The sequence below is a fragment of the Lithobates pipiens genome, unplaced genomic scaffold (assembly GCF_037356315.1).
Source record: "Lithobates pipiens isolate NorthernLeopardFrog02 unplaced genomic scaffold, aLitPip1_a1.2 Scaffold_22, whole genome shotgun sequence".
Taxonomy (NCBI): Eukaryota; Metazoa; Chordata; class Amphibia; order Anura; family Ranidae; genus Lithobates; species Lithobates pipiens.
Window position 1 is genome coordinate 170,454,548 of NW_027507784.1, and position 21,973 is coordinate 170,476,520.

At 44.4% G+C, this 21,973-nt stretch overlaps 1 protein-coding gene across 3 annotated transcripts in view; it reads left to right on the forward strand.

Moving 5' to 3' along the window:
• Window positions 1-21,973, forward strand: part of HYCC2 (hyccin PI4KA lipid kinase complex subunit 2) — a 216,346-nt gene that overhangs the window by 123,764 nt on the left and 70,609 nt on the right. For all 3 annotated transcript variants that reach the window (XM_077448633.1, XM_077448631.1, XM_077448632.1), the window contains one exon: window positions 4,699-4,800. In XM_077448633.1, the coding sequence (XP_077304759.1) occupies window positions 4,699-4,800 (102 nt within the window). The remainder of the gene's footprint in view (window positions 1-4,698; window positions 4,801-21,973) is intronic.

Consider the following 21,973-nt stretch of genomic DNA (forward strand, 5'->3'; position numbering starts at 1 on the left):
CTGGTATGGATTTTAAGGGGGAAACCCCCACGCCAAGAAAAACAGCACGGGGGTCCCCCAAAAATCCATACCTGACCCTTATCCGAGCACACAGCCTGGCAGGTCAGGAAAGGGGATGTGGACAAGTGAGCACCCCCCCTCCTGAACTGCACCAAGCCACATGCCCTCAACATGGGGGGGGGGGGGGGGGGGTGAGTGCTTTGGGGCAAGGGGCCCCTGCGCCCCCCACCCCAAAGCACCTTGTCCCCATGTTGAGGACAAGGGCCTCTTCCCGCCAACCCTGGCCGTTTGTTGGGGTCTGCGGGCATGGAGCTTATTGGATTCTGGAAGCCCCCTTAACAAGGGGGCCCCCAGATCCCGGCCCTCATCCTATGTGAATGAGTGAGTATGGGGTACATTGTACCCCTACCCATTCACCTGAAAAAAAAGTGTCTAAAAACCCTTGTACTGTGTTTTAGTTTTATGTAATTTATTAAGCTCTGGCATCTCAGAAGACAGCAGACAGAGGGAGAAGAACCGAAGAGGGCTAGAAGACATCAGCGGAGAAGAACCGGCTGAGGCAGAATACGTCAGAGGAGGAGGCAGGAGAGGACAGAGCTGCTTAATTACTTTAAAAACCTTTGTACTGTGTTTTATTTTTTACACTTTTTTCAGGTGGATGGATTAGGGTACGATGTACCCCATACTCATTCACTATCCCCGTGCAACGCTCTGGGATTTGTTGGGGAGCCACAAAAGATATATACTGTATTCATCATTCCTTGGAGGGGGTGGGACAAGTGCTGTCATATTACATGCAGGAGAATCTCCTGTTTACTCCGCGGCCTTTGTAATAGGAAGGTCCCGTCTCCTGGTCAACTGGGCTGGCATTGGATGACTGTTTTGTCTATCATAGGAGGTGGGACTTTGTATTAAAGAGACTGCAGAGTAAACAAGAGATTCTCCTGTATGTAATCTGTTGATGCTCGTCCTGCCCCCTCCCTGCCCTCTGCATATGGGCATGGTTCAGGCTGCACTGATGGCACTTGTGAGGCTGCACTGGTGGCACTTGTGAGGCTGCACTGGTGGCACTTGTGAGGCTGCACTGGTGGCACTTGTGAGGCTGCACTGGTGGCACTTGTGAGGCTGCCTTCGTGGCAGTGGTGAGGCTGCATGGCTGTCAATGGTGTGGCTAGATTCAGAGGATGTTACATGACAATGGTGAGGCTGCAGATAGGTACTAATTAACCACTTGCTTACTGGGCACTTAAACACCCTTCCTGCCCAGACCAATTTTCAGCTTTCGGTGCTCTCACACTTTGAATGACAATTACTCAGTCATGCAACACTGTACCCAAATGATTTTTTTGTCCTTTTTTCCCCACAAACAGAGCTTTCTTTTGGTGGTATTTGATCACCTCTGGGGTTTTTATTTTTTGCGCTATAAATGAAAAAAGACAGAAAATTTTGAAAAAAAACGCATATTTCTTTGTTTCTGTGACAGAATTATTTTTTCTTCATAAATTTTGGCCACAATTTATACTGCTACATATCTTTGGTAAAAATAACCCAAATTAGTGGATATTATTTGGTCTTTGTGAAAGTTAGAGAGTCTACAAGGTGTGGTACGAATCGCACAAAATTGATCACATCTGATACACTGGTGGCCTATCTCGCTTCTTGTGACCCGAACAAGTCAGGAAAGTACAAATACCCCCCAAATGACCCCTTTTTGGAAAGTAGACATTCCAAGGTATTTAGTAAGAGGCATGGTGAGCTTTTTGATGTTGTCATTTTTTTCCCACAATTCTTTGCAAAATTAAGATTTTTCATTTTTTTTTTCTCCACAAAATTGTCATTGTAATAGGTTATTTCTCTCACGTGGCATGTGTATACCACAAATGACACCCCCCAAAAAATTCTGCTACTCCTCCTGAGTATTACAATACCACATGTGTGTGACTTTTTCACAGCCTGGCCACATAGAGAGGCCCAACATGCAGGTAGCGCCATCATGTGTTCTAGGAACATAAATTACACATCTAACTTGTTGACTATTTATTACACTTTTGAAGCACCAGGACAATGACACGTGACACTGATGACAGATGGCACTGATACGTGACAATGATGACACTTATACGTGGCACTGATGACAGGTGGCACTGATGACAGATGGCACTAATATGTGGCACTGATGACAGGTGGCACTGATGACAGATGGCACTAATATGTGGCACTGATGACACGTGGCACTAATACGTGGCACTAATACGTGGCACTGAAGACAGATGGCACTAATACGTGGCACCGATGACGCGTGACACTGATGACAGATGGCACGTGACACTGACAGGTGGCACTGATGACAAATGGCACTGATACGTGGCACTGATGACAGATGGCACTATGTGGCACTGGGGGCAGGTGGCACTGGTGGCAGGTGGCACTGGGGGCAGGTGGCACTGGGGCAGATGGCACTGCTGGGGGCGGATGGCACTGCTGGGGGCGGATGGCACTGCTGGGGGCGGATGGCACTTTTTATTTTATTTTATTTTTTTTTTTTTTTTTTTTTTTACTACAGGCAGCAGTTCATCTCTCCCCTCTCACACTGTCTGTGCGAGGAGGGAGAGCGGCGCTGAGAGATGATCTCATATGTTTACATATGAGATCATCTCCCATTGGACACGACGATCACGCTGTAAACGGCCGATGTGATTGGCCGTTTACAGCGATCTGTGTTTGCCTGTCCCCGGGGGACACGGCGAACACAGAACTTCTGCGATGCGCGCCCGCGGCGGCGGGCATTGCGGAAGTAAACATCAGGACGTCCAGGGACGACCACCCGGACGAACGCGCCTGCTCTACGGCCGTCATTCGGCCATAGGGCGGGCGCGAGGTGGATTAAGCTGCAGTGAATTATTATTTTGTTTTTCCTGAAACTTCCCTCTTAAAGTGAAGGTGTGTGTTATACGCCTGTGCCTGTTATATGCCGATAAATTCGGTATATTCAAATAACACGCCCAAGCTCATCCTTAGACTCTTCACCACACACAGCCACAAAGGCAAGAGAATTCTTGTTAGGCAGTGTATTAGTTCATTTGCATTTCATTTTAATTTTTCATAGAATGTCAAGCAAAATGGTCGGCCCTCGCACATGTTTACTTCATCAAATCTGGCCCTCTTTGAAAAAAGTTTGGACACCCCTGCAGGGGACCAAGGAGCAGACGCAGAGCCCAGTGATCGCAACCTAATGTTGCAGCCAATAAGTTCAAAGCAGCCAGAATATTTATGCAGACACCATCAACACAGCATCAGCCCCCTCCCTACCTTTAAAATTTTGCTGGCACTCCACTGTTGGCATATGGGGCCTTGTATAAAGGTAGCGTTAACCCTTTCCAGGCTGACAGAGGGCACTGTTTTTTTTGTTTGTTTTTTTTCTCCACGAAAGAATAAGCTTGCTAGCATAAACAAATAATAAAGTAAGCAAAATATGTGTTACCTTTTGTAGGAGCTAGGAAATCAACCAGATTGCTATGGAAGGTTGTATATGTATCGTTGTGAGCGGCATAATACATTGCACAACCTCAAACCAGAATTCTCCTTTTACCTGTTTATTTGTGCTTGAAGTGCCTGGACAACACATTTGGAAAAGCCTTTCTTTAAATTCTTGCATGTGAGGGACCTTGTTCATGCAATAAGGTCACTCTGTGTCTTGGTACTGTGTTCAGTCTTTTTTTGTTGCATAGAACTATAGAGCATGTCTTGTCCCAAGGTAATTCTTCCTACATTCTGTTTTATTTAATAATATACATTTTACATGTTATCTTGTTGATCATTACCATCACCAGTTCAGTAGAATTTGTCTAATCATTTGCTGGACTGTATGCTTGCAAAATCCTTTAAGTGATACTAAACAAAGAAGCACTCGTTGCCATGATTCAGTCACATAAATCATATATATCATGCCACTGTCATTTTTTTATTTAAAAAAAAAAAAAAACATCATTACAGCACTGTTGTGTGGTCACATGAACTTTCCTTGTTTGGAATCTGCGGGGAAAGAACCTTGAGAGAGACTTCTATTACTCTGCCGATATATGCGCTCTACAGTGCGAGTCTGTGTCTGGCCAGTCTTGATGGACTGATTGGTGCTATGCCGGTCACATGACAAAAAAGAAAACCGTTTTGGAAGAGCAATTTAGATTGGATTATGAATATAAAAATAACTGTTTTACAGCTCCCAATAAATCTTTATTAATCATCGTGTATTTTTTTTGTGCATTCTATGGTGCAGGCAGAGTCAAAGATGATTGACCCTAGTTTTCATTTTGTTCAGATGCCATCAGCGTCTGAGGCTCTTTTTTTTATATATATTAAAACGACTAGAGTTTGTGAGTTTCTTAGTCAATTTAATCAACCACCATACTATATCCCACCTCCATAGTGTTTAGTAAGAGGAGGGAGGGGAGTGTCATTTACCACTGTGCATACACCCACATGTGTGACTCTATAGTCATGTGGTCTGTGCAGATAAGAAAAGAGGAAATTAACAGTTTAGAAGAGAACTGAAACTGAGCATGCTCCATAGAAGACACCAATTGGTATGTACACAATCTCAACCTGCAGGGGGTAAATTATACAGTAGCTTGTTGGCAACAGATTCTGCTTGTATTGTTGACTATAGCAAAAAAAAGGATATTCTTACTATTTTTACAGGTATTACCTGAAACTCAGCTCACTGCTTATGCTGCAACTCTTCATCGTAAGAAAACTCTAGTCTCTGCTCTGTATAAAGTCATTCAAGACCCAAATAATGAGGTGAGTTTGCTTTGTCTGCAATGAAATGTGATAGATGTTCTTTCTTCTGATTCTGCCTACATTCCTCCAAAGTAATATTTTCGGTAAAATGGCATGTTTTCATTTGTCTATCACCTTAAGAAAGGAGACAATAGCGTCTCCAAAATGCTGATGGTTCTATATCGCACACGCTATATTACAGCAGACATCTTAGTAAAGACTTAAAGTAGAACTATAGGCAAACCCTTTTTTTTCTATTTTAGATAAAGGGAGGGTTATAACCCCTGTCATCTGTATCCCATTGGGAAGATTTACCTTCACTTTCTGTCCCAAAGCCACAGAGGAATTGAGAGGAAATCCCTGCAAATTAAGGGAATTCCTTGGGGACCCCCAGGTCACCAGGACTAGAGTCCACATTGGAAGATTTCTCCTCCTCACTTTTCTTGGGACAACCCAAATATTGGGATTTTCTTTTTCGTTCAATAATAATGGCAAACCGGAAAAATAGAGAGGGTGAATCTCCTTAACGGGGGGACACAGCAATAAAAACAGACTTTCTAATCCCTCTGCACTCTATCCAAAAAAAAAAAAAAAAACTATTTGTGCCCTTAGTTATAAAGTCTTTATTTTTCTGCTTTGCTGGGCATTTTTGTCATTTTGTATTTTCATGGCATCTCTGAGGGCTGTGCACCCTCCTCAAGACATTAAACGCAAGTGTGCAGAATGGATTTTTCTTAATTTATAATGGGCTCTTGTGGCTTCTCTTTCCTGTTTATCCCAGCTACTATGCTACTCTTCTCATATTTTCTCTCCTATATATAAGTGCCTTTTGTGAGTTCAGGCTAATGTTGGACGAGAAGGCCTGGCTCGCAGTCTCTGCTCTTATTCATCCCAAAGGTGCTCTTTTGGGTTGAGGCCAGGACTCTATGCAGGCCAGTCAAGTTCCTCCAACCCCAACTCGCCCATCCATGTCTTTACAAACCTTGCTTTGTGTCAGGATTTTGTATTTACCCAAAAAAATATTTTTCTTGGACTTCACGAAGAAACACAAGATCATTAATTTGATACAGTTGGATTATACTGCCATTCTTAGGAACAATTGGACACTGGGAAACAAAATGGCATTGCCAGCCAGGTATAAAACCTCCAACTCACAGTATGCCTTAGTTTTGGAATCACAATACTTAGAAGTTGATCAAAATAGAGGGGTGGAACTTGTGTCCCTTAGACCCCTTTCACACTTATACGACTTGTCCCGCGATTTTGTAGTGCAAAATAGCACGGCAAGTTATTCTCCATGATTTTCAATGACTACCATTCATATTGGCACGATTTTAAGTCATACCGACTTCAAAGTAGTCCCTGCACTACTTTGGTCCAACTTCAATGCGAGTTGATGTCTATAGGCCTCAATGTTCAACCCTCAAGTAGCATGCAAAACGTACCAGAAAAATATAGACCCGATTTCAGTAAGCACAAGCAGCTTTTTGACCCTTGTCCCTCCCAATCCTTTCAGCATAGTAGCCCCTCCCAAGCACATTTTTCTACCACACATTCACTTCCTGGTTATTCCTTCAGCAACAATGTGCTCCAAATAGCCCAAAAAAAGAGATGTCCTTGACAATGAGCAAATCATTTGATTGATCCGTGATCTGCAGCAGCAATAACAACTCCTGTGGCAATATATTGAGCAGCAAACATTTTCTGTCACAACACACCACACCAAGACAACCAGGAAGTAAACAGGAATGTGAAACAACTATGGCAGGAAAAGGAATTGCCTCACACCATGTATGTTTTCATTGGTTAATGCCAAAGTTGTAATAAGTCGTACAAAGTAGCACTGATCCCGAATCTCGGCCGCAAAATTGTGGTAAAATTGCGTGACTTTGAATTCACACAAGTGTGAAAGGGGCCTTAATAAAACTCCAAACAAATTGATTTTACAGTAAGTGTAAAAGGCCTGTTTTCTTCACTCTTCATTAAGGGACATAAAATCTGTAGTCATTCTGATATGGTTGGGACATCCCAGTGTCAGTTCAACTTGGGGGCCGATGACTATTTTGTTTATCAGTGTATAGTTCCTGAAGGTGCCATATAACATAACTGTCAGAAATACTACTGGTCATGATAAAGGAAAAAAAAACACTTGGAAAGCTTGTAGAATACATTTTACCTGCTCCCTCAAAAGCTTGTCCCAAGAGCCCATCTGAAACCCTGGATTTCAGCTCGCTATATTCCACCTTCTGCAACTCTCAATTAACCAATCAGTAATACAGGCAGGCTTCTTATGAAAGGTGGAGAGGCTGTTAGGTTGGCTTTTATACTGCCAAGGTCCCAGGGCAAGCTTGATAATGTGTGAAGATGTTAGGTGGTTGCATTTCGTAGTAATGCTCACTTTACCCAGTTTTTTTTAATGTCCAATTTTACAATTTACTACATTTACATTTTACATTTGGGGCAAGGGGCCCCTGCGCCCAACCCCCACCCCAAAGCACCTTGTCTCCATGTTGCAGCCCTGGCTGTTGGTTGTTGGGGTCTGCGGGCGGGGGGCTTATTATAGCATAAAATGGCTCTTCCGTGTCAGCTTCATTTATTTTTTTTGTTTCTTTAATACATTTAGATAACCGTTTGCTAAAAAAAAAAAAAAAAAAAAATCTCTAATGATAATGCATTAAATGGTGGAAGAACCTGACAAGTAGAGAAATATCCAAATGCTTGACATCTGCCACACTGAGTTGCAGCATATGTTTATGATTAAATTGCTGTCAGATTGAATAGATAATAAGCATTCAGCAGTTTCGTAGTTCAAATAACTTAATTGCTGCTGAAAAAAAGCACAGTGTGTTCCAATCTATTATGCACTATTGCAGATGTAACCCTTCCGTGAAATGACCCGTGCCAGCAATTCCACAATACGGAAGAAACAAACTAGTTTAGCTAGTGTTCCTGTAGTTGGTTTAACATATTTGTTAGAGCAGTGAACCTTCATTTACCCAAAACATATATTGTTTTCCATGTAAAGTGACTGTAAAGTCTCTTCTTTGTTATTTATAAAAAAATATATTTTTTTTTATACTTACCATCTCCGTGCTGTTGGTTTTGCACAGAGTAGCCCAGATCCTCCTCTTCTCAGGTCCCTCTTTGCTGCTCCTGGCCCCTTCCTCCTATCGAGTGCCCCCACAGTCAGTAGCTTCCTATGGGGGCACTGGAGCCAAGTCAGAGCTCTGTGTGTCCATTCAGACACAGAGCCCGCCCTCTCTCCCCTGATTGGCTGACCGACTTTGACAGCTGCAGGAGCCAATGGCTCTGCTGCATCTCAGCCAATCAGTGTCCCGGACAGCTTAGACATTCATGGACATCACTGGAAAGATGGGGCTCAGGGAAGTAATTAGGGGAGTGCTGAGGAGGCTGCTCCATACAAGTTGCCTTTACAACTTTAAATAAAACCCTCTCCATTGAATGACTTGTTCCATAGTTTACCTCTGTCTTCTATAGGTGATAATCAAAATTGAACTTTGAATTTGAATATTTGGTGATGCTGCCTGATTATCTAACATCTGTGTCCGAAATCTGTGGTGTTTATGCTTAAAAAGAGTGTAAATGTAGAGTAATATAAAATACAGTAAATGCAACTAACAATGTAATACCTAGACTCTGCATAGGCCAGTACCAAATAACAATTAATCGTTTATCAGGCTTCATAAACTTAGGGCTCATGTACACTACAGCTTGTAAACTTGAGTTTAGGAGCTTTTAGAGTTTTTTTTGCCAAAGCTCCTAAACTCAACTCCATAAAAGCCTATGAGTTTGATTTTCTAAAGGCAAATAGACTGTGCACCTTGCAAAGTGCAGTTGCATTCTGCAAGTGCAATTGCTCCAGAGCTTGGTAAATGAGATGAAGGTTCACTTTGCAAAGAATACCCAATCACATGCAAGGAAAAAAAAAAAAAAAAAGCATTTTTTTTTTGCACGTGATTGGATGATGGAAGTTGGCAGAGCTTCTGCTTATTTACTAAGCTCTAGAGCAACTGCAAAGTTTGCAAAGTGCACTGTTTATATGTCTTTAGTAAATCAGCCCCTATGTGTCGATGTACACATGGGCTTTTACAAGAGTTTAGAAGCTGCTGCGGTTAGTTGAGGTTCAACCTCCCTCTCCTGAAAGCAGAAGAATCACATTCAGGGTAGGAACATTTTGACCACAGGCTGCCAATCGCTCTGTGATTTTGCTGTGTTTTGCGTTTTTTTTCCCCCAGCCGGCAAACCTAGTCTGTGTGTGCATGTGCCCTTAGAAATATGAAGTTCATTACATGGTAAAAGATTTTTTATTTTTTTTTGTAATATTTTACTCAGAAGGGCATCTCTAGATAGATTTTGTCTACCCCTGAATACAAAGTCATTGAGCAATAACACAGTGGGGTTGATTCACTAAGTGAGTAGAGCACTTTGCATAGTGAATTTCCTCTAGATTAGTGAATGCAGTGAAACTTCTGACTTCATCCAATCACGTGCCAGCAAAATCCTATTTTTTATTCTGCTGCACATGTTATAGTATTTTAATTAATAATTAAAGTGATTGTTCACTTAGGTTTACCTTATTCATTATGCTACGTGAAAATTACGTTTATAACATGAACACGCTCTTCTACTTTAGTAAATCAGTCAAAATGTGATCTTCCACATTTAGGATAGTTTGCTCTGATATGCATTACTACTCCTAGAATAAAAATTTAGGTATGAAATATCCCCTGCACATCTAAACAACAAAAGGTACTGTAGTTATACTCGATTAAGAATAACAGAGAAAACAATAAACAATTAAGAAACATGCATGAAAATGTAGAGAAAAACAGGCCTCTGAAGGCAATACCCCAGGACATGAGTTGGTCATTGTTAGGCCTCATGCACACGGACGTTTTTACAGCCGCTTTTTTGAGCGTTTTTGCAGCTTAAAAACGCCTGTCCATGGTAGTCTGTGGCTTCATGCCCACCTAGGCTGCAAATGACATAGGCGTTTTTAAGCTGTAAAAAAAACCCAGGACCAGTGCATTCCGTGGCGCGGAGCTAGAGCTGTAAAAATGCAAAACGTGCAAAAACGCCAATGCAAGACGCAGTAAAAATCGTGTTTTTAACGCAGATTTTTCCAGGCGTCGGACCTAGCTTTACAGCCGTTTTTTTTAAACGTCCGTGTGTATGAGGCCTTAGGTGGGAATATTCCAGCATCCACACTGAATAGAATCTCTTAAAGGGGGTTATTCTAGTATCTACACTGAACTGACGGGTTCTCCTAACTCCTGGTGGGTTAGGAGCAGACAAGAATATTGCAAAATGATCGCTCCTGTACAGCCTACATTACTTGTACATCTAACATGCTACTGCAGATGCCCTGTAGGAGATCAAGGGTCATTAACAGAGACAATGAAAGAGCTTTGATATTTTACCAATGAAGCTGAGGCTGAAGCAGGCAACTTTGTACACAGACAGCTCATTACACTCCAACATAATTGCTTCTATCCGTTCCCTTACATTGGAGCGCACTGTGGATATAATTTAAATTGACCTGTTCACAGAAAGATATTAGCTGACACAGATTCCTAGCACATAGCATGAATAATATGATATAATGCATAATGTGAATCTATTATATAGTTCTGTTTGGATTGTACAGTTTTTAAATCCCATCTGTGGCATACATTTTCACATAAATTGGTTTGTGAGGCAGTTCAGCAGAACTAATTTTCTAAGTAGCATTACAGTGATTGATTGATTGTAAATGATCACCTTGTAAAACAACCCATTCAGTTTAAAATAGAAATGAAAGGCAAAACATTTTTTGTATAGATATAAAATACATTATAAATACACCCCCCCCCCTTTTCTTTTTTAAGTGATCACATTCCCTTTGTTTTTAGCTGCATAGGAGCTGGGGGGAGGGAAAGCAGCAACACACTGAGCTTCCCAGGGAATGGCTGTGCAGTGGGGGGCATGTCAGGACAAATCGGATCATTGGAGGAGAGTACACTGAGTTCCCAGCATAGCTAGAGAACTGACCATGCTGTGCTCTCCTGTCTAGTGTGGTCAGCTTTTAATAGAAAAGCAGAGGGACTGGCAGGAACACCAGGGATTTCACATTAAAGGGGTTCTGCACTCATAATACAACATTTGCCCATTCTGTTGCCTCTAGTTAATATATCTCATAATGCCACCTGTTTTTTTTTTTTGATTCACCTACCTTTTGTAATCTTCAGTAGTTTATTTTAAACCCCTGCGGCGATGGGCGGTCTCTTGCGGGGATCAGCGTCATTTCCTGTTGAAGCCCGCACTGTCTCCTGGGATCTCGTTCGTGTAATCCCAGGAGACATTGCGGCTAATGCACCCGACATCTCGCGAGATCTCGGGTGCTACAGCCGACATCTCGCGAGATTTCGGGTGCTACAGCCGACATCTCGCGTGATTTCGGTAATTACAGCCGAGATCTCGCGAGATCTCGGCTGTAATTACCAAAATCACGCGAGATGTCGGCTGTAGCACCCGAAATCTCGCGAGATGTCGGGTGCATTAGCCGCAATGTCTCCTGGGATTACACGAACGAGATCCCAGGAGACAGTGCGGGCTTCAACAGGAAATGACGCTGATCCCCGCAAGAGACCGCCCATCGCCGCAGGGGTTTAAAATAAACTACTGAAGATTACAAAAGGTAGGTGAATCAAAAAAAAAAAACAGGTGGCATTATGAGATATATTAACTAGAGGCAACAGAATGGGCAAATGTTGTATTATGAGTGCAGAACCCCTTTAAGGAAGCAATGCAAACAGAACAAAATATTTTCTCATACAAGTACATTGTACAGCAGGGCACATATTGGGAATATGAAATGTGGGGGTAACAAACACTTGAATAAAACAAATAAAACTTTTTTGTTTACATTTTCTTTATTAACCTTAAGGCCCCTTTCACACAGGCGTTCAGATCCACCTGTCAGTTTTCAGGTGGATCTGAACGGTCACTCAATACAGTTCTATGGAGCGTCGGATGTCAGTGGTGACATGTCCGCTGACATCCAATCCGCCTCACAAAATCCAGATGGATGGATCCCCAATTTTTCATCTATCGGATCGGATGAAAATGGACAGGCGGTCCGTAATCATCCGATTTTACCCTCTTTTCTCCCCTTTTTTTCTGCGCTGTGAGGTGCCTGAGTAAATTTACCTCAGGAGAGGCTGGCGCACGGGCCGCAGCCATTTTGCTTAGGCCACGGCCATTTTCCTGTAGTCTTATGCTGTGTGTCTGTTGGCCATTTTTTAGAAGGCTTGGCGGCCATTTTCCTGGTGATTTTTGTACAAGGATGGCTGGCGGACATTTTCTTGTAGCCTCAGCACGTTTTTACCTCTAGTGCTGGGTCTGTGTACCTCAGAACAGGGCGGTTTTCACTCTGAGCACTTTGTGACTAAAACAGGGCAGAGCGGTCAGCGGCAGCACAGCGCAGCGCTTGGTCAGGGTGGTGAGTCCTGCGGAGGGGCCCCTCTGTGAGTAGCTAGGAGGGTGGGATTTGTGTACCTTGCCTTAAGTCCCCAAGTTGTGGCAAGCGAGTGAGGGTCAGCATGGCGTCAGAAGCTGACATCCCTGCTACTGCAACCGGCTTACCTGCAAAAAATGCAGTGCCTATGGATGCTTTGTCGGCGGTCCTGGAGACCTTTGTTGCCAGGGTGGAATCGGCGTGCGGCGCAAGGGGGTAAAAAACACCCCCTGCCTTCTGGAGAGAGCTCTGATTCAGACTCGGGTCCCGCGGTGACTATCGGCCCCTGTTCTGACGTGTCAGAGGATGCGGATCAGGACCGTTTGGACAGTGAAAATGACTCTGTATCCGGGTTAGCGCAGGAAAAAACACTAGTAGGAGCACTTATCACTGCGGCGCGGGATACCCTAAAAATGCAGGATGCAGCAGGAACCTCTGCTGAGGTGGCGGTCCCTTTTGGGTCCCGCAAACCAGCCCGCATGCCTAAGATGTTTCCGTATTTTACTTATTTTGATAAGTTCATCTACAAGGAATGGGCAAGCCCGCAATGGGCATTTCAGTCCCAAGGAGAATGGCAGTGCATTACCCCTTTGAGGAGAGCCTCCTTAAAAAATGGACGTCTCCTCCTGTTGTTGACCCCCCGGTATCCAGGTTAAATAAAGTAACCACAATTCTGATGCCTTCAAAGACCCTGCCAACAGGAGGGCCGAAGCTGTGGCCCGGTCCATGTTTACGGTAGGGGGTCAGGGTTACGACCTGTGCTGGCCACAGCCTTGGTGTCGCAGATGCTTACTGAATGGGCAAAGTTGTTCCACTGTGAATTGGAGAAGCAACAGTCTCCCCCAGTCTGCGTAGAGCTGGCAGATCAGTTGGTGCATGGCCTTAAGTAGGTCTGTAATGCGGCCCTAGATATGGTCCCCCTGCTCTCTAGAGCATCAGTATCAGCAGTGGTGCTGTGGCGCCTGATTTGGCTAAAATGCTGGTCTGTGGACCAGGCATCTAAAAAAAAAAAAAAAAAACACTGGTGGATTTGCCCTTCCAAGGTGAGAGGCTTTTTGGAGCTTCACTGGATGACATTATTAAAAATGTTAGCGGTGGGAAGAGCACATTGCTCCCACAGTCGGAGGGTACACAGAAGGGTAAGGAGCCGTTCAGAAACTGCTTTTACGCCTGCCCGGGTTGGCAGGTAAGCGTTCCCAGTCAGACAAGGCGGACAAAAGCGCCCCTGGTTTCGCAAGCCAAACAAGTCTGCGAACAAAAATGTTACCGCATGAAGGTTTGCCCCCGCCCGACTCTCGGATGGGGGGTCGCCTTCGGGAGTTTTGCAGCTCGGTGTACCTCTTTACTGTCCGACCAGTGGGTTTGCAAACTGGTTTCATCGGGATACAAGATAGTTTTTCTTGTCCACCAAACAAATGTTTTTTCCTCCAACCTACATCTACTTCCAGCTTGTCGGGAAGCCCTGTTCAGGGCAGTACAGGACCTGCTACTGTGCGGGATGATAGTACCTGTACCGACGCTGGAGAGGTTTCAGGGATTCTACTCCAATCTGTTTGTAGTCCCCAAAAAGGAAGGAGTACGTCCAATGCTGGACTTGAAGGCCCTCAACAGCTTTGTGAAAGTGCAAAGTTTCAGGATGGAAGCAGTTCGCTCCGTGGTCGCTGCACTCCATCAGGGGGACTTCATGCAACCCTGGATATCCAGGACGTGTAGTTACATGTACCCATATGCCTCAGGCATCAGAGGTTTCTGTCAGTCGGGAAAGAGCACTACCAGTTTGTGGCTCTCCCTTTTGGCCTGGCATCAGCACCAAGTCTTTACCAAAGTGTTCGCTCCAATTCTGGCACTGTTAAGGGAACGTGGGATCGCAATCGTGGTTACCTAGATGATGACCACTTGAGAGCAGCTTCCGCCTCAGAATTAGCGATCACCATGCAGACTCCGGGAGTTTGGTTGGTTGCTGAACCTAAAGAAGTAGGTGTTCTCAACGCCTGGAGTTCCTGGGTTTGCTGTTGGACTTCTCAGAAGCGAGAGTTTTTTTCTTTCTTCACCGCAGCTTGAAGAGTCTGCAGCTTGTCCGAAGTTGTTGATGAACCGCAGGTGGTCGTCGCTGCGCTTCTCCAATGCGAGTTCTGAGCCTCATGGTATCCACTTTTGAGGCAGTACCATGCGCTCAATTTCACACTCGAGTCTTACAGAAGGAGATTTAGTCAATATGGAACAAATCTCCATTATCCCTGGATTGTCAAATTCGGGTGAGCCAGTTAGTCAGGGATTCCCTTCTCTGATGGCTGAGGTCTCCGGCCCTTCATTCCGGGAGATTGTTTCTTCCTCTCCATTGGATGATGATCACGACAGACGCCAGCCTGACCAGTTGTGGGAGAGTGCTGATAGTACAGTCGGCCCAGGGCCTTTGGTTGCAGGAAGAATCCCAACTGCCGATCAATGTGCTCAAACTTCTGGCGATCAGGCTTTGCCTCTCCACATGGTCAATGAGGCTACAAGGGCGTCCAATCAGGATCAAGCCATAGACTGAGTATAGCCTCGAATACAAAATATACGTAATACATATAACAGTACCATCATCCCAATTGATAATTGTCAAGAATTGGGAATTCTAAGGATATTGGGGCAGTTGCTGAGGCTGCTCCCTTGATATCCACACCCAAAAATGTTTGTTGAGGGGACTATTGCGGTACTAAATAAATCATAAAAGACTTTATTATAAAAAAATTACAAGTAATTTAATAAGGACAAAAAAATGAAATCCATCAAAACTTTCATATTGCTAAAATCATATACACCACAATTTAATAAACTAAACTGAAGAGGGGTACAGAAACGTTTCCTCTACCGGTTTCGCGGCGAACTGCTTCTTCAGGAGGATAGTCTACAGAGTAAATAAAAATATTTGCAAATAATCAAATAGCAGCGAATCATATAATGACATAACAGAAGAGTTACAGTAATTTAAATAGCGAGGGGATCAGCTCACCCACAAAGGAGGAAGCAGTAGATCACAGGACCCATCGGTTTCCTCCCACGGCAGATGCGGGGGGTTGTAAAGGACTCTTCAAATTTAAACAGATATATATGATATGAGAGTTAAAGTGAGATGAGACATTAACCTATACACACCTAAAGAGCGATATATAGGTGAAAAGGGATGGAAAATAGACTGTGTATAGGGGCTGTAAAAAGAGCCTATAAAAAGGAAGTGCTTAATTGTGCATCCTAAGGTGTCCTACATAAGCAAAAAATTACCAAAGAAATGTGACCAAATTGGGAAGAAAAGGAAAAAGAAATGTGGAAAAGGACAAACCACCACAAAAAATAGGGTAAAAAGGATATACCGTATATACTCGAGTATAGGCCGACCCGAATATAAGCCGAGGCCCCCAATTTACCCCCAAAAAAACTGGCAAACTTATTGACTCGTGTATAAGCCGAGGGTGAGACATGCCTGTCCATCCCTGTGTGTGTGTCCGTCCATCCCTGTGTGTCCGTCCATCCATCCCTGTGTGTCCGTCCATCCATCCCTGTGTGTGTGTGTGTCCATCCATCCATCCATCCCTGTGTGTGTGTGTCTCCATCCATCCATCCATCCATCCCTGTGTGTGTGTGTATCCATCCATCCCTGTGTGTGTGTGTGTGTGTGTGTGTGTGTCCAGCCTACCTGTGTCCCGAGCCTTTGTCCCGAGCCTCCGTCCCGTGCCTTGCCTCCGTCCCGTGCCGTGCCTTGCCTTGCCTCCGTCCCGTCCCGTCCCGTGCCGTGCCTTGCCTTGCCTCCGTCCCGTGCCCTCTTCGTCGGCGCCTCGGCGGCCATTGTAAAATTCAAAAGCCGCGCCTCCGCCTTCGCCTGTGATAGGCGGAACACTGAATTTCCCAGCAGCCTGTGTTCCGCCTATCACGGACATCGTATCATCCTCGTCCGTAGTACGAGGATGATACGATGTCCGTGATAGGCGGAACACAGGCTGCTGGGAAATTCAGTGTTCCGCCTATCACAGGCGAAGGCGGCGCCGGAGGCGCGGCTTTTGAATTATAGAATGGCCGCTGTCTGTCTGCTCGACACGCTGATCGAGCGGGCAGACAGCGATGACTCGAGTATAAGCCGAGGGGGGCACTTTCAGCCTCAAAAAAGAGGCTGAAAATCTCGGCTTATACTCGAGTATATACGGTAAGTGAAACAAGTGTGAAAATAAAAGCCAAACATACCGTTTGTGCTATATTATCCAGTGCACACCACCCATGTTCATAGAGGGAGATCGAACAGGGCAACACCATAGTAGCCAAGGAATACAAATGTATAGTGTGCAGGGCAGGTATCACCTACTATATATATATATATATAATACACTCCCCAAAGGGAGGAACTGGTAAGCATGTATGCACAGGTTGCTGTTGTAGATGGACACCACAGGTGTATTGCAGGTTAGCACACCAGGTAATCATGATAATTAATATGGTAATTCATTAGCCAGGAAACAAACATGAACCTGGGTATTGATCGCCATCTGTGGGGGTACACACAGAGCAATCACTTTAAGCACATATGAAAAAAGGCATAAAGTAAGATAAGACCAGGAGACCTAGGGTACTAGAGGTCCTAGTCATCGGGCACAAAAACAGCAATACTCTAACCTGTATAGACATGTCCAACAGCGCAACCCGGCATGTGGAGTCCTGAAAACTGCTCAACAGTGGTCTAACACAGACCACTATTTAAGCCCCCAACCCTTCCGGCATCAGCGTACGCCGCTAAACGGCGGCGTCTGATGTCACGGGGGTCCGCCCACCCACACCGCACACTCGCACGGCCATGCAACCATCGTGCACGCTGATGCGGACGCACTGTGCATGGATGTGCGCACAGCGCATGTGCGCGCCGGAGGGGCCCATGGACCAAAAGGTCCGGGCGCATCCAGCACAAGAAGGACCCAAAATAAGGGACCCACCAGGGCGAGCGCACATCTGCCAGACAGGAGAACACAACAAAGGATCCAAGAAAAGACCCAAGCTTCCCCCTGGGGGGAGCGGATCCCCTTTACAGCAACACTATTCACAAAATACAAAAATAATATATAAACAATAATACTACAAATATCGTATAATCAAGGTAATAATGTAATAAACAAAGCATGGGAACAACCATACTTCAGTGTCACCAACGGCATAAGGAATGACAATCCCACTAGCTATCGTGGTGAAAAAATAAATAAAGTAAAGTAATGTATATCTAGATACAAAAAATAGAGGCACTCAAAAGAGACACCCACCACTGTTGCTGTTCAGAGGTTGGTGCCTCTTAAAAACGGGTGTGTTATCCACCCTGGGTGTATTATCCACCCCATGAATATAGCCATAGACTGAGTATAGCCTCGAATACAAAATATACGTAATACATATAACAGTACCATCATCCCAATTGATAATTGTCAAGAATTGGGAATTCTAAGGATATTGGGGCAGTTGCTGAGGCTGCTCCCTTGATATCCACACCCAAAAATGTTTGTTGAGGGGACTATTGCGGTACTAAATAAATCATAAAAGACTTTATTATAAAAAAATTACAAGTAATTTAATAAGGACAAAAAAATGAAATCCATCAAAACTTTCATATTGCTAAAATCATATACACCACAATTTAATAAACTACCGACGGGTAAGCCCGTAAGGTTTCTATTGATTCGATTATTTGCAAATATTTTTATTTACTCTGTAGACTATCCTCCTGAAGAAGCGGTTCGCCGCGAAACCGGTAGAGGAAACGTTTCTGTACCCCTCTTCAATAGAAACCTTACGGGCTTACCCGTCGGTAGTTTATTAAATTGTGGTGTATATGATTTTAGCAATATGAAAGTTTTGATGGATTTCATTTTTTTGTCCTTATTAAATTACTTGTAATTTTTTTATAATAAAGTCTTTTATGATTTATTTAGTACCGCAATAGTCCCCTCAACAAACATTTTTGGGTGTGGATATCAAGGGAGCAGCCTCAGCAACTGCCCCAATATCCTTAGAATTCCCAATTCTTGACAATCAGGATCAAGTCGGATAACGCCACAGCGGTGGCGTACGTCAACCATCAAGGAGGAACAAGGAGCTCAGCTGCAGCACGGGATGTCACTCACATCCTCCAGTGGGCAGAGCGACACGTGTCGGCCCTGTCGGCCATATACATCCCACGTGTAGAAACCTGTCAGGCGGACTACCTAAGTCGTCAGATGCTGGACCCAGGGGAATGGTCATTGCATCCGGAGGTATTCAGGATCCTTTGCCTAAGGTGGGGCACACCAGATGTGGACCTCTTGGCCTCTCGGCTTAATCGGAAGGTGCAGAGGTTTGTGTCCAGGACAAGAGATGCCTCAGATGCGTTGGTGGCTCCATGGAGGCATTATTGGCTGATTTATGCCTTCCCTCCCACTCAAACTTCTACCATGTCTGCTGCGCAGAGTGAAGGCTGAGGGGATTCCAGTAATTCTGATTGCCCCAGATTGGTCTCGGAGTCCTTGGTATGCCAACCTAGTACGACTGGAGGTGGATGTTCCTTGGAGGCTGCCGCTACGAGAGGACATTCTATCGCAAGGTCCGATGCTTCATCCTGCTTTACCGTCGCTGGTTTTAATGGCATGGCTGTTGAAAACCATAAACATAAAAACAAATCAGCGCAATAAATACAAAATACTAACAGCAGCTGAACATTAAGGGTCAATATTCAAATCCCTATATTAAAACATAAAAACAGATAAATGCAGCGCTAAAAATATAATAATAATATACATGAATGTAAGCGGTCTCTGGTTCAAACAAAGAAAGTGAAAACGAATCGCATAAATGTGACCTCCACCACTGGTCTAATTAGCCGCTCACCTCACTTGGTGGACCCTTTAATTACAGAGGGTCTACAGCGCCTTCCCCCTTCATTAACGGGGTCACCTCTGGGATCAATTGCAGCGCCCCAATATGCACCAGAAAGCTATACCAGCTCCAATTCAATGTCCTATGTCACATGTAATAAAAAAACAATATATAGTGCTCTCCGTCTCAACGTATTTATTTATAAAAGTAATAAAATACAACTCGCATGTATGGCACTATAAACCTAATGCCTGGTTAAACAGCATGAAAAACCAAGATAGCGGTGGCTGCGGGTAACGTCACCTCCGTTCCTCTGTATGCATTACATCCTGATTGGACTTCATCAGCGGATTTGTAAAGAACAAAAGAAAAAAGAAAAGCAAAAGAAGGAAAGCAAAAAACAAAAAGGGAACGGGGACGAAAGAAGAAAAAAAAAGAAAAGGGAAAAGAAAAAAATGGAAAGACTCAGAACTAAGGGAGCTCGTGCAGCCATTGTGGTCAGGTCTGATGTTTCCTTTATCGTTTATGGGGAGATCCCCACTCTTTCCAGCCAAGGCCCCCACAATCTTGTGAACTTGCCGAGGTTTCCTTTCTTTATAAAGAAGACTCTCTCGTTTCCTACTATTAGATTTACCTCCGTCATCCACCTCTTGAATGATGGGGGTAAACGCTCTTGCCAATGTTGTGCTATCAACTTCCTTGCAAGAACTAGGCACCTTAGAACTGGTTCTACATTTTTTTTTTTTTTTGATGCTACAACCTTCGAAGGCCTAGAAGGCAAAATCCCCTAACCGTTGTATCCAAGGCAATCTCAAAAGTTTTATTTATCTCATCCATTACACTCATCCAATATCTAAACCGCTTTGGGCACCTCCAAAACATATGGATAAAATTACCCATTGACCCCCATCTAAGACACTGGTCATTGTCTCGCAATCCCATCTTAAACATTTTCTTGGGAGTATAATATACACGGTAAAGAAAGTAAAGGTGTGATACTCTATGGGAGGGAGAGATTGAGACATGTGTACTCTGTTTAAGAATCCAAATCCCATTCCGCATTTAACAGTGGCCCAACTTCCTGCTCCCAACTTGCCCTATTCTTAATTGGACCACCATGATCCAATACTCTTTCTCCAAGTCTGGCATACAATCTAGATATTACTCCCTTGGCTGATACTGATACTAGGGACATTATTTGTATAAGAATTGGAATTTGGGTCCACTGGGCCCTCTGGGATCCAAATTGTGTCTAAACTGCATGTCTGACCTGCAGCGTTTTTTTTTTTTTTTTTTTTTTTTGGGACAATGACAAAGATTCTGTGATTTAAATATATAACTCACCTGTTCCGTATTTCTTGCTTTTAGATGTTCCTTTTCTCTTAAAAAAAAAAAAAAAAAAATCAACTTTTAAAAGTCCAGACAGACGGTTGCCATCTTGCATGTGGGCATGTGAAGCCCACAGGCATCCTCTTCCGGGATACTGTGCCGCTGATCAACCAGCATGCACCGCATCCCTGATCTCGCGCACGCGCAGTAATCGGAATGCTGTCAACCGCTCACAACGAGCGGCTCCGCTCTATCAAAATCCCGCGAGATCTAGCGGCAGGCCTCCCTAATGACTCCTGGGAATAATGACAGGAGCTCCCAGGAGACATTGCAGGTAAAAAGTAAATTGCGAAATAGCCGCAATTGACCTGCCCATATCCGCAGATGAGAGACAGGAAGCAGAGAAGGACATTGCAAAAAAAGGTACAGAAGAAAAAAAAAATATCAGTTTTTAACTAAACACATTCATGGCATTTGATTAAGCAAAACATTGAAAATAGGGTGGAGCTCCACTTTAAGCTTGGCATTCCCTCCAGCCATAATATTTGTTTAACAACTTATAATTTTCTGGAATATATATACATGTTCTTGTTTGCATGATTGGTCTTTTAAATATTGGGAGAATTCATTATTGATTTATATCGGTTTCCTCCTTACCCCAGCCCATCAGGCTGATATTCTCACACTTCACTGTGTGCATGCATGTTGCATAGCTGCCAACAGTCCTGATTTTCCCAGGGAGATTTATGGTTTTTAGACCCGTGTCCCGGCCTGTCCCTGTCCCGGGAAAAATAATGTGAATTTGGCGTTGTCCTGGCAACCCGTCACTGGCCGACCGCAGATCCCGGCGGTGAAGATATGGCCGCGGGGGGGGGGGAGCTCCATGCAGCTAGCAGGTTTCTTCCATGTGTACAGTGCAGAGCGGCCTCCGACCTGGGCAACTAATCAGCTAATCAGCTTTTCTCTTTAGTGTACATGCAAAGCAATTAACTTGTACAGATGGGGTTAGTTGTTTGAGTCGGAGGCCCCCCCCCCACCTGCACTGTACATATGGAAGAGACCACGGGCACCAAAGAGCTTAAGTCTCCCCCCCCCCCCTCTTAGTGAGCTGACAGCCAGCAGAGGTGCAGGGGGAGATTCTGCAGGCACTGGGATGTTGCAGGTAAGTGGTTATCATGGGGTGATCTACTGGATGGTCTGTGTGTTGGGGGGGGGGGGGGGGGCTACAGAGAGCTGTGTTTGAAGTGCACATCAAGTGAAGTCCTGTACCATGCCTGTACCCTCTCATCCTCTCCTGTACCATGGCCGCACCCCCTCTCCCTCTCCTGTACCATGGCCTCGTCCTCTCCTGTACCCTGTCTGCACCCTCTCCCGTATCATGTCTGCAGTCTATGTCCATCTCCCTTTCTCTCCCTTTTTCTCTCTGCCTCTTTCTCCCCCATCCCTCTTTCATCTCAGACTCTAACCACACCCCATTGTAGCCACGCC